Source organism: Denticeps clupeoides, chromosome 2 (assembly GCF_900700375.1).
Source record: "Denticeps clupeoides chromosome 2, fDenClu1.1, whole genome shotgun sequence".
Lineage (NCBI taxonomy): Eukaryota > Metazoa > Chordata > Actinopteri > Clupeiformes > Denticipitidae > Denticeps > Denticeps clupeoides.
This window is the reverse complement of record NC_041708.1, coordinates 16,122,985-16,135,525: the sequence shown is the minus strand read 5'-3', so window position 1 is coordinate 16,135,525 and position 12,541 is coordinate 16,122,985. Positions and strand designations below refer to the sequence as shown.

The 12,541-nt window shown below is 43.3% G+C and overlaps 1 protein-coding gene across 1 annotated transcript; it reads right to left on the bottom strand.

The window, feature by feature from the left end:
• Positions 1 to 2,071: 2,071 nt before the first annotated feature.
• frs3 (fibroblast growth factor receptor substrate 3) lies at positions 2,072 to 12,502 on the bottom strand. The gene is made up of 7 exons (XM_028970792.1): positions 12,074 to 12,502; positions 11,038 to 11,161; positions 10,792 to 10,880; positions 10,328 to 10,514; positions 9,715 to 9,876; positions 8,623 to 8,738; positions 2,072 to 8,537 (listed from the first exon to the last, which is right to left on the bottom strand). The coding sequence occupies exons 3-7, from the start codon at positions 10,855 to 10,857 to the stop codon at positions 7,122 to 7,124; spliced, it is 1,947 nt and encodes a 648-aa protein (XP_028826625.1). The 5' UTR covers positions 10,858 to 10,880; positions 11,038 to 11,161; positions 12,074 to 12,502; the 3' UTR covers positions 2,072 to 7,121.
• Between the last annotated feature and the right edge of the window lie 39 nt (positions 12,503 to 12,541).

Genomic DNA, 12,541 nt, shown 5'->3' with positions numbered 1-12,541 from the left:
ACGGCACCTGATGCAGCCCCACTGAGATCGGAGGAGCCGCGACTCGCCGGGAGGACGCCGCCAGCTTCCTTGTCCCTGGCCTTCCCTGGCTTCTTGTTCAGCAGGATCCCGACCCCTGCCTCTCAGTCAGGTGTCTGGCGGCGTTGAAGGTGAGGAGTGGCCATTCAACAGGGCGAGCCGGAGACTGACAGGGAGCGGCGAACGCATACGTACGGCGGACGAGGTGCCGGTACCACACTGGCCCGAAGCCGTCTGCGCTGGAGAACCGCTGCTCGTCCATCGTGAATACCGGACCACTCATTCATTAATTTATCCATCTCTGCTCATCTCATCTTTTCTATCCTGGTTCACTCGAATCGATCCCATTCGATTGCTCTTGTCCACTCGGACCATTTAAGACTCTGTGTTTGGACTTTCCTCCCTCGTTCATGGACTGCTTCGTCTGGCCCGCCAGGGGTCGTGCCATAAGAGGGGGGATTCTGTCACGATCCGGTCCGAAAAGGGGTTTCTCCGGACCAGAGTTTCATTGATGTCCTGTGTAATGTTCCCTAATCGTTCTCACCTGTGTAAATTGTATAAATCTGCCCTGTTCGCCGTCAGGTCTTTAACGTTATGTTCCGTGTTCACCACTGTCAATGTCTCGGATGTCTCCACTGTCCTGTGATGCACTATTAAACCCCGGTTTCGTGATGTCAGGTGATAGCGTCCTTCATTCCTCGTCACTCTTCGTCCTGCTCTCTGTGCACCCGCCGCGTCATGCCCGCATGGACGTGACAACGTGTTTCCTTGCAGGTAGCATCCCCTTTAGGTTACCATGGACAAGAACCAGCAGACTTAGGAACTGCTTTTTTTCCCAGAGCTGTCTCCCTGCTGGACTCCTCTGACCCCCCATAGAATTCTGATTATACACTTTTTTTGATATGTTCATATTTATCCATTTGTAAATATTATCCAGTCTCTTCCTGTACATATCATCTTATGTATACACATAACTTATTTGACCTTTATCCTGCACTTGCTGCTTATTGCACTTCTGGTTAAACCTAAAGTGCATTTTGTTGCTTTATACTTGTACATGTGTAATGACAATAAAGTTGAATCTAATCTAATGAGGAAAAACAGAGGAAGAATGATTTCAAGCATCACCCTCCTTTTAAGGCATCCAGTCTGCTATTCTTACTCAATCAGCATGACAGAATGATCTCCAGCCTTGTGCTCCTCAACACTCTCACTTGTGTTCACAAGAGGATCACTGAAATGATCTCAGCCGGTCCTTTTGTGGCTGTTGTGTTCATTTACATGGCAAAGAGAAACTGCAAGTAAAGTAAATGCAAATACCGATAATAGAAACGGAAGCTGTATGTACCCGTTTGTATGTATGTGTGTTCTCCTGGGCTGTACTGGAACGTTTTTTTGGATTGAGTTTAGTTATGCATTGTTCATCAGTTTAAGTCTCATTCTTTTTGGTTCAGATCATCTGTCAGCTGGTTGCTTATTCTTATTTAACCTATTGGTTTGTCACTCTCACTTACTCACTTTCCATAACCAGGGTTGCAGCTGCCAGCATAGGGCACACACACCCTTCACACACACTCAGATTCACCAATCCATGGCAGGAGGAAGCCGAAGAATTCAGAGGATCTCAACACACACAAGGCTGGAACCTGGATTCCAACTCACGACACATCAGGTCAGGACACAAACCACCATGCAGCCATTTTATTTCGAGGATTCTGGTTAATAAAACCCTGTTTCTCTGTTAACCATCCTTGCTGTTTTAATGTTTGGTCACTAATATTGAGGTGAGGGTAGTGATTTTATATACTTTTCTGGATAATTCACTGATGTGTCTGCCATTTCGAAGCTTTGCTCAATCTTTTAACAGACACATGATTTTCATTACACAAACAATTAAGGTAAAATAAACACAAATTATTGTTTTATAGTCATATATGCTGTGCAAAAAACAGAGTGACACGCAGAAATCTGAACTGGCACCAGCTTCAGTTATGTTCAGTATGAATACTGACATGATTTTATTCTAATCTAGTGATTGTAACTACAGAAGATATAATTACAATGAAATTTTATTTAACTTTTTTGGACACTACAACACATTTTCAAAAAATGTTAAAAAGCAGATAAACACAGACAAGACAACAATAAAGGCCAATTATGTACAGCAGTCCAGCAGGATCTGGACTGTCCACTCTTCTGTACTTCAGACACAAATATCACATTTTTTACAGGAGAGCTGCTAGAGCATTTCAATTCATATACACCCTTTGTTTTATTTTTATATGGCATCATGATGAAGTCATGTTTTTGTTCATTAAAATTACTCCATCCAAAAGCTCCACATGAGAGAAGAAGTACTGGCAGTATTTGAAATTTTCCTCTAAGGGAAAAAAGGTACTGTGTAAAAATCCACTTTGGATTAAAAATAGTCATCAAAATTATATATTCTTAACATTTTTAATGTAGACATTACATTGAATCACATTCGTTTTTATTGTACAAGCCTTACTTTTTCAAAAATAACTGAAAAGGACATTCACCTGATGGCATGCCTGTGTGGTGTCAGAATGCGGGAAAGGAACGTCTCCTCTGTACTGTGGCATTGTGACAAAGCTTCAGGTAAGGAGTGACAGTGAGCAAGATCTCTTCACCTAAGCCCCAGTTCAACAACTTCACCACTCTTAATAAACATACGAGAAGCAGACTGGTCACTGCGGACCCACATGTATGTATGTATGTATGTACATACACGGAAATACATACGTACAAGAAATGTAAATACTCCATACAAACTGTAAAACATCAACGTTAACACTTCTTCTTGTTTTGATATAGAAAGGAGAGGTGTCTGCATGTTGTAGTCTCTCTCTCTCATCTGCTTGGATCATTTATACAGTAGAACCAGCTGTAAAAGACAGACGTCTCTCAGTCCGAGTTCACTTTGCTCTGCTCTCAGTCCAGTGATTGCTGAGATGTCAGAGATGTGCCAGAGGTTCTCCGAATACAAAGTACTGATGCAGAAGTCCTGATTAAAGAAAAAGTTCCATATTGAATTTCGGAATCAAATCAGCTGTGATGATAGGGAGGTTTAAAAGTCTGTAAGAGTCTTGTTCTGTGGTGCTGGTTGCAATGAAACACTCAGTAAGAACTGTACGTGTCAGAACAGAAAAGGTCAAATTGAACCTTCTGACTGAAAAGAACAATGGAGATGGATCAATTCATAATCAACTGATAGGGTCCTTATTTCCACATACCCCATAAAGCAAAAATAAAGGAATCACCAATGGCCAAATGTAAACATATATTTCAGATTATACAAACCCTAACATATTCACTTACAACATAACTGTCCAACATTTGGCAACAATCACTTTATGGCACGATTCAGTAACCTACTGTATAAGCGCACATAGTGTGTGTGTATGAAGGAACAAAGGAAATCAAATGCCTATTTACTTCTCTCTTAGCACACATAAACCAAACATATATACACCAGCCTGAGTGGAAACATTGAACCTGTAGTGATTCATAGACAGTCACACAATCGAAAGTGGTTTCACCACGTAACATCCACATCGCTACGACAACCTGCTCCCATGTGATGCAGCTCCATTTAGCCATTATTGCAATATGTAAACATTCTTTTAAAATGTACTGTACCATAAAAATAGATGTGTAAAAATGAATATGCCTATCTAAAAATGTGTATATATGTTTAATATATATATGTATACATGAATTATAGGGATGGAGCAAGTAAAAAGTATAATTTGAAATGCCTCAAATGGACTCAAGTATTTGTGGAAGGCAAGAATACATTTGCAATTATACTTATGGCACATATGCTGTATATATTCTCTGTGATAATAAAATTGTTTGTACCATAATGAGGTTTTCTTTTTGTTGATGAACTACAAGACCATATAGACCCAACATAATGTGCCAATTCTACACATTCAGCTGCCATTATCAGTCAGTGCTATTCAGTATGGCCACCATGTTAATCCAAGCAAGATCATATTTCCACTACAAGATGACCAGTGTCAGTAAATATTAACCAATCCGAACTGCATTTTTTTGTGTGAATTTAATTAATAGCCCTCATGATAAATGAAACCTTTAATCAGAAAGAGTTTACAGAATCTGCTGTAATACTTTTCCAGTCCAGCTCTAATGATGATAACAATAAGTCTCGCCTGTCCAGCAGTAAAGCTGGTCATACTTTGGTCTCTAAATTCTCTGGATTATGGTCACATTAGAGCAAAAGGTTGTAAGAGGTAATTATTAAAAAAATAAATACATAGATAAATAAATCTGATTAGCCTGTTGTAGGCTTATGAAATGACATTTCATTAACAGGCACACATGAATTACATAATGTACATAAAACACGATGATTAAAGAGCTTCCAGACTTTATAGCCATTCTCATAATACCAAACTAGCAAAAGGAATTATTAGAAAATGAATAATTCAGAAAAGAGACTACCTGCAAATGGCATGAACTACAATATATCTGGGAACATCAGGTTAGTAACCTGTCTGACGTCTTCATGGACATGTCCTGAGCACTTGAGAATGCAGTGATAAGTTCTAAATATATTCTAATTTTGTGAGAGCCATTAGCGGCCTGTGTTTCCATTCACACCACTGGTCTGCTACATTTCCTCAGGGAGGCTGGAGAATCACTGCTGAGACTGACTCCATGTGTCAGTGGCCATTAGTGCAGGAGACTGGAGGTTTATTTTACTGCAACTTAAAAAGATTTTCATACTGGCATAATATGGCAGCATTTACTTGGAACTGAATTTAAGTTTATTGTAGATGCAGCTAAAGCATTTGAATAAACTTTCATTGGTGATGTGTTTTGAAAGCTGCTTTCATTTTCAGCCATGATGATCTTGAAAAAGTCTACCCATGTTTACAAAACATAAATGACTTGATAATAGCTGAAAATAACTGTTCCTGTTACATGAGAACGTAATTTAAAAGCAGGTAGTGAACTGATCAAAGGTTAAGAAATTTCATTACAATTCAAGAGGATAGTGTGCAAACCGCTAACAGATGTGGGTTCCTGAGGGTGAATATTTCTACACATATCACTCTGGCATTTTGGCATTTTTTAAGAACTTGTCAGACAAGAGGATATAACATGGCCCCCAACATACAGAGCCTACAGCAAATAAAAGAGTTAGGAGAGTTTGTATTAAAGGAGCATTTCATTTTCTGACTTCTTATTTCTGATGAAGAACCACAATTACAGACATAAAAATGTCAACATACTTTAGGCTTCAGTTATAGCCACATTTATATGATTGTTACTAAATTCCTTTTATATTATTGTAATTAAAGATTGAAATTTTGTGAGCCAATAATAATCAATCATTATTAATTATTGCCACGTTAATATATGTACATTATCAATAGTATTTGATTAAGAAAGTGCTCAGGAAATTAGGCAAGTGCTTGATGAAATGTTACCAGGACGTTGACTACCTTTACACTTAAATCTTGAGCATTTCCATCTATTTATATGGTATTCCATATAAAGGTGCCATAGAATGGAATGATACATAGTGAATGAGGAACGTGGAACTCATCTGCTGCAAAACTCTAAACTTCACAGAAGGAAAAGAGATTAAACATATTGACATACACACTTAAAGGTGCAGCGTGTCAAATTTTGCAAGTTCATCAAAATGCTAATTCTTTTAATTCACCAGAAGCCTGTCTATTATTTTTCACCAGAAATAATCCTCTGTCTGTAGACTCCTAATACACATTGCACTCCTGGTAACAAACAACCAAAAAAATCTACTCCACACTTTGCAAGAGCACTTTGCTCATTGCAAGCGCAAAACAAAATTAAATCATAGTCTTAAAATTACATAATCTGTTCTTCCTTTATTATTCCTTTAACTTTCCTTGTGCCTGCATTTTCCTCACAGGTACCCTGTGGATTTTTCTACTTAATTCCTTAATATTTATTTTAGTTTTAGTTGAAGAATAAACTGTCAATTAACTCTTCCTAACAGATGTGTTCTGGGTATTTGTGTTCTGACATATTCCAAAATGCATTTCACACAAGAAATGGAAAACATGGCCTTAACACAATTTTTTTTGTCATACTGCATTCTCCTGTCCTCGGGAGTCTGTACTTCCCAGCGGAATGTAAGTCGCTCTGTATAAGGGCGTCTGCCAAATGGTATTAATGTAAGTGTAACATGCAACCTCCCAAGAACGGGAGACTGTGTTTTATGTTCCTATCTTCTATGGCAGGACTGCAAGCAGACCAGACCCAATAGCAACTCTCATCTCCTTTTGAGGCCTACAGACAGCCACTAAAGGTGATAAGCATGATAACAACTCTGTTGAGAATCTAAGGTATACTTTATGGAAAATCTGTACACATTGCACCTTTAAAGCATTGTTCAATTAAAAAAAATTATTAGCTCTTAACACAGGGCAAGATCATTTTAGATTTTTTTTATGTATAAAAATATAGGAAATAGAAGAATATTCCACAATGTTGCTGAATACCTTACCAACTATAAAGCAAAGTATGGTGGAACCAATCTGATCACCAAATTTATAAACTGTGGTAAATGTAAGGCCTAATTATGGTGACAGAATTTAGTTTGTTATGTATATATATGATAGAAAGAAAGAAATGATCCTTTAGCATTAGCTTATTTGCTATAAATAAAAAGACAAACTAAGAAATGCATAGAAGTGAGCATACGACACAATGATCGGCTGTGTGCTCGCACACTGAAGCATCGCAGGTGACATTTCACCTTAAATCACAGGCTAATGGCACAGCACCCTCAGCTATAATCACCCTTCAAAATTCAATCTGTGATACATATTTCAATTTTTGTGAATATCTTTACATCTTATTTCAGACTCATGCTACATAGAATCTTACCTTGTCATCTTGCATGGAAGGTGAACAAGTGCTGATTATTTAAATAAATAAATATGTAACTAAAAAAAACAACAACAATGATATCAAATAAAGTAATTCCTCTAGTGTAAAGCATGAAACCAATGGCATTGGAGCTCTTTACCCTTTTCTCTGCTTGCCCTCTCTTGTCCCGAGTCCTACAGAGGCAGATCCGTGCTGTTGTGGCGAGTCTTTCGCGATGTGCCATCATCCCGGGGCAGGGCTTTCTGCAGGTTCGACATAGCAGCCGTCTTCTTCAAGTCAATGACTGCGTAAAACTCGCTCCGCCTTGCAGGGACCGGAGCCGGCGTGGACGCCGGCGTCATGCCACGCTTTAGCGGCAGCGGGCGCTGTGGCATTGAGGCCATCGCCCCGGGGCCACCCCCGTGGCCCTGGCACACCGGAGGCTCCCCTTCCAAGTCCACCTGGATGTAGTTGAGCTGCCGAGATGGCGGGGGAATGTGAGCGTGCTCACAGGTCCTCGCGCTCCCTCGTCCACCCGCTCCGCCGCCTCCGGATCTGCGGCGGAAGTCGAAGCTGAAGACACGCCCCCCACGGTCAGCTTGACAGGGCCGCTGTGTGTGAGGGGCCGGGTGAGGGGGGCAGGTGTGGTGCAAGCGGGGCGGCTGTACCTGCTCTGTGTTGACATAGTTCTGCAGGGCATCGCGATGGATGCCCCTCCCGCCACTCCCACCACTGGCACCCCCCTCCTGATGATGGTAGCCATTAGGAGTGCCAGGACCTTCAGAAAACTCATAGTCATCATAATCCTCCTCCTCTTCCTCCTCATACTCTTCTTCATCCTCATCTTCCTCATCTTCCTCTTCCTGTTCCTCTTCATCCTCATGACGCTGCAGGGCGCGGTACTCCCACACAGGAGGAAGCGATGGCAGATTCTCGTAGTTAAGAAGTGCAGTTCTGCGGTGCCCACCCCTCTCACATGGGTAGGCCTGGGTGGGCAGTGGATGGGGCAATACGGAAGAAGAAGATGAAGGTTGAGGGTGTGGTGCAAGTGGCAGTGAGTGTGGGTGGACCTCACCAGTCGTGGTGCTGCTGCTGCTACTGGAGCCCAGAGAATGGGACACGCTACTGGGGCTCAGTCGCATCCGCCGCCCCCCAGCCCCACGAAGCCCATTGATGTTCTCATACGTTAGCTGGCTGCCAACTTGACAGCCCTCCTGATGCCGGTGCATCACATGATGGTAGTGATGATAGGGGTGCGTGTTGCACATGTGCAGAGCGGGCCCCTCGCCTTCCGTCTCCGAGCTACCATCTGCCACGTGCAGCACATGGGCGGGGTGAGGATGATGCTCACGTTGTTCCAAAAGGTGGCGCTGCACTGGTGTGGGTCCCAGCATGAATTTCACCTCCTGGGTCCCAGGCTGCATGAACACCTGAGGGTCCTTGTGTGGGTCTTCAATGGGCCCACAGCAGTGGAGTCCAGAAGGACCAGGGCCCTGGCCACCCCGTGCACTTTCAGAGAAGGTACTGGGCCGCACCTCTGGCAACGAGTGCACACAGTGTCGCCCAGGGAGATCCCCCTCCACGCTTACAGTATTCACATAGGTGTGAGCCTAGGGGAAGAAAACAACTGCGTTAAGTCCCACCTAGAGCACACAGAGGCTGATGAAATTTGTTTATTTAGACCCTGCCAACTACCTGATCATCCAAGGCCATGAGGCCATGGCCGTCACTGATTGAGGGTTGGGAGGACTCAGCACTCATTGAGTAGACCGGGTATCCATTAGGAAAGCCCTGCATTGGGAATCCTGGAGCTGTAGGGGTCAGATGAGAGATGCCTCAATTACACACTGGTGGTTTAAGAAAACATGCAAACAAGCAAAGCAAATCTCTTTATTTCACTGCTGTCCCTGTCAATGGAAAATCTTTTTTACAAATTGGCAGATGACAAGTAGGTAAAGCAGAGAAATGCATACAAGTTTGTCTAAGCTATACCATATGTCTATTGTCAAGCAGTGGCTAGAAATGGCGATAGGTGTAAAGAGTGCTTTGGCCATTCAGAGAGCGGCAGCTCAACCGGCCAGATCTGGAATTTGTCATAAGGGAAAGGTTAAAACAACGCTGACATGACTTCCTCTCTGCACCATACTTTGGTGTTGGTGATGCCAATTCCACGATTGCCCCCTCAATTTCTATAGGCCACTCTCTTCCTCACCCTGCCTCTCTCCTCCTAATTATCATTTAAAGCTACAGAATTACATTTAAAGCTACAGAAAACTAAATGGCATGTCCTGGGGAAATCTCATTGTGGGACTGGATCAAAGTGGCTGTAATTCTGCACCAAATGAAGTCTCATTTTGAAAAGAGACTTCAGATACAGTATTAGATGACCACTAAGACCTATAGAAAAGCAAAAAAACATGCTAAGTACTGCATTATTTACATGTTAAATAATGGTATGAACATTAAACCATACATCTTGTGTTAATATAATATTATAATGTGTATTACATCTAACCGCTTATCACACTCTACACTTTATTGTACTGTTTGCACTTTCATTGTATCTGAATCTTTAATCGCAACTTCTAAATAATAATAATAGCATTCTATGTGCATTCTATTTCTGACCAATTTGTCATCTTCAGGGGTTTAGGTTCACTTCAGGATATTACATAGTACACCCCCAACAGAAGGGTACAAATAAAAAAACTACATATTTGGTGTATTATCTACTTCAATACCCACAGATGGAGACCATACTGTGGACAAAAATATTCAAATTCTCACTGTTGGGTGTCTGAGGGTTGCGGGTCAGTTCCATCTCAGGTGGATGTGCTGGGTGGGTCATGATCATGGGTTCCTCCACCACATTGATGCTGTTGCACTGCATGAGCTCCTGCAGAAGGTTGAAGATCTCCTCAGCACGGGAGCATTTGAAAGCGAAGATCCCTGAAGGAGAATCAGACAAAGAATATTACCACTGAGCACCTCTTGACAGTGCATATATAACCCTGCATCCATCTATCCCATGAATGCATGGTAAGTAAGCAGGTCATATATAAGTAAACATGTTAAAAAGTACATTTTTGATAGTAACGTTTACAGACTATTCATGAACCCAATTATTTCAAAATGACTCTCTAACCGTGCCCATATAAATATATAGTACGATTTGAGTATATTTTTTGAAGAAAATATTTTTGCCTGTAAAGAGTGCTGCACAGGTGAAAATGTGAACTGCACTCCTCAATTTCACCAGAGGGGGGAGTTACGCCACAAAGGTGACTGAGTGTGTTTCTTCAGGGTCAGTGTTTTTTTTTTCATATTTCATAGTTCAAACAATACTCTCTGGCCAGGAACATAAATATATCAATCACTCGGTAGAGAAATGGTTGTTCACCCTGTCCAGTCTGGCAGCGGCGGCCACTCTCGAACGAGAAGAGGTTGGAGTCGTAGCCGTAGCGACGCAGGCAGAGGTAGGGCCACCGGATGGCATCTCGTTTGCGTGTGTGCAAGATGAGCTCAGTCTGTGTGAGCTCCATGATACCCGAACCCAACTCATTCCCTTCATCGTCTACGTTAGTCACCTGCAGGTAGGTAAACACTCATGTGCACAAATACTCACAAACGCAGTAATTATCAAAAGGCAATGCTTAATCATGAACCATAAGAAAACCACACTTATTTTAAATAAAAAGGTAGTAGTCTGGTAAACCAGAAGACCAAAAAGTCCTCAGTTTAAACCGCACTGACTACATTGTGTCCTTGAGCACTTAACCCCGAGTGTCTCCAGAGGGACTGTCCCCTGGTTTTATAAATCGTTCTGGATAAATGGCATGAATATAAATGTAAAAAAGTTCGCACCTTGAACTTGTTGGGGTGGTTGTTTTGAATGGAGTCTCTGTACAGACAGCTCCAGCAGCTACCCATGGCTTCAGCAGGTCAGCTGAAACCTGTCGAGGCAAAGGGAACGCAAGTCAAGCATCAGCAGACCATACACCATGATGCCTGGTGACAGTCCACGAAATCTTCGCCTGCTTCGTCCAGTTACGCACTGCTACATGCTAACTGCGGATTCGGTCTAGACAAGGAAAGTCAAACCTGACTTACCACCCCAGGCCATCAGTGGGAATGAGGCTTGCGTCAATCCCAGAATCCTCTACTGGGTGTCATGGTGAACAAAGAACCCTCCAGCAGGAAATGTGTGTCCCTGAGATGAGGCATTCCCTCTCTCCTGACAGATGAGAGACACGTTTCAGATTTGATTTCACCAGTGTGGGTCCCCATGGCAGCACTGGCCTATCTTCAGGGAGAGCTCTGCTTAATCAAGGCTGGAAGACTAATTATTAAAGAAAGTTAAATTGATTTTGTTCATTTTTAGTCTGAAAGGTAGTTACTTTTAGACTCACATGTTATTTAGCGAAAGAATTGCAGACAGACAGACATCGTATTAATCCAATTCCATAGCTTGACCGATCCCATGGATAACTTCCTAGGCTGGGACCACAGTGGTGGCTCTGCTATAATACAGCATTTTTTGATGGGACAACACTGAAAAAAGTAGCCTGGGCACCCTGACATGATTTGTACCATGATTTGTGAAACTAAGTGCTGTTCATTTCTACTACAGTACTGTTTTAGATGAACGCATCTTCCCATGCAGCCATTCCTTCCATTATTTAGAGTTTCTTGCTACAGAAGAGTAGCCATGTTCTCTATTCATTCTACACTATGAAGGGAGTATGGAAGAAATGTCACATTGGTAGGTTAAAGTCCTCCTGGCTCCACACTAAGAAGGTTGGATGTCTAGGTGTCATCGTCGCGCATCAGACCCACTTCAACCCACAGGTTCCATTCGGGAAGGCTCGAGCTGGGAGCAGCGTTCATTCAAACAATGCCCGCCACCCGGTTCCAAGACGAGCGACGGGCACGCAGCCGCAGCGGGGGATGCTGACAGAGCCTGCCGGTCCCGGGGGATGTGCGGCGGCATAAATACATCATAAGTGCGTTACAGACTGTCGCGTTCGGTGTCGGGTATCGAATAAGCGGGCGTGCGCGCGTGCGTGCGTGCGTGCGTGCGTCCGACGCAGCCGACACCGCACCATTATTGCACAGGCGTTTAGCTGCGGCTGCGGCTGCTACTCACATGTTTTTTGGCCAATATTCGCAACGCGAGACGGAGGATGCCTGCGAGTCCCGGCGCGCGGCCGCCGTCGGTGCAGGAGGAGGATGATGATGATGAGGAGGAGGAGGAGGAGGAGACGAGCGCGGCCGATTCACGCGTCCCGCACCAAATCCATAGCGTGGAAAATCAAAATAATGTCAGCTATTGTGCTTCCCTCCCCTAAACGCCCCCTCGCTGCAGCACGGGCCTGTCTTTGACTTTTCCGACCACCGAGGTTAGAGTTCACAGTCAGTCGACGAGGGCTGGAGTGGCGACAAGAAGGTAGAACCGCTGGAGGACCGAGACATGTGGGGTGAGGGTGAGGTTGCACCGTGCGCCGATGACGTACCCGAGCACCTAGAGCCATGGGCGGAAGGCAGAGGCGAGCGCATCTGCATCCAACCACGATCATCTCCGGACAGTTCCTGCCTGCTCCCTGTTGCTGGAGAC

Bases quoted from the DNA above. Each gene is read 5' to 3' on its own strand.
- frs3 (XM_028970792.1), bottom strand. From the start codon at position 10,857: ATGGGTAGCTGCTGGAGCTGTCTGTACAGAGACTCCATTCAAAACAAC. The intron at 9,877-10,327 runs GTGAACAACCAT...ATTCTCCTTCAG, and splicing joins CCGCTGCCAGACTGGACAGG to GGATCTTCGCTTTCAAATGC. The intron at 8,538-8,622 runs GTAGTTGGCAGG...TTCTTCCCCTAG, and splicing joins TCATGGCCTTGGATGATCAG to GCTCACACCTATGTGAATAC.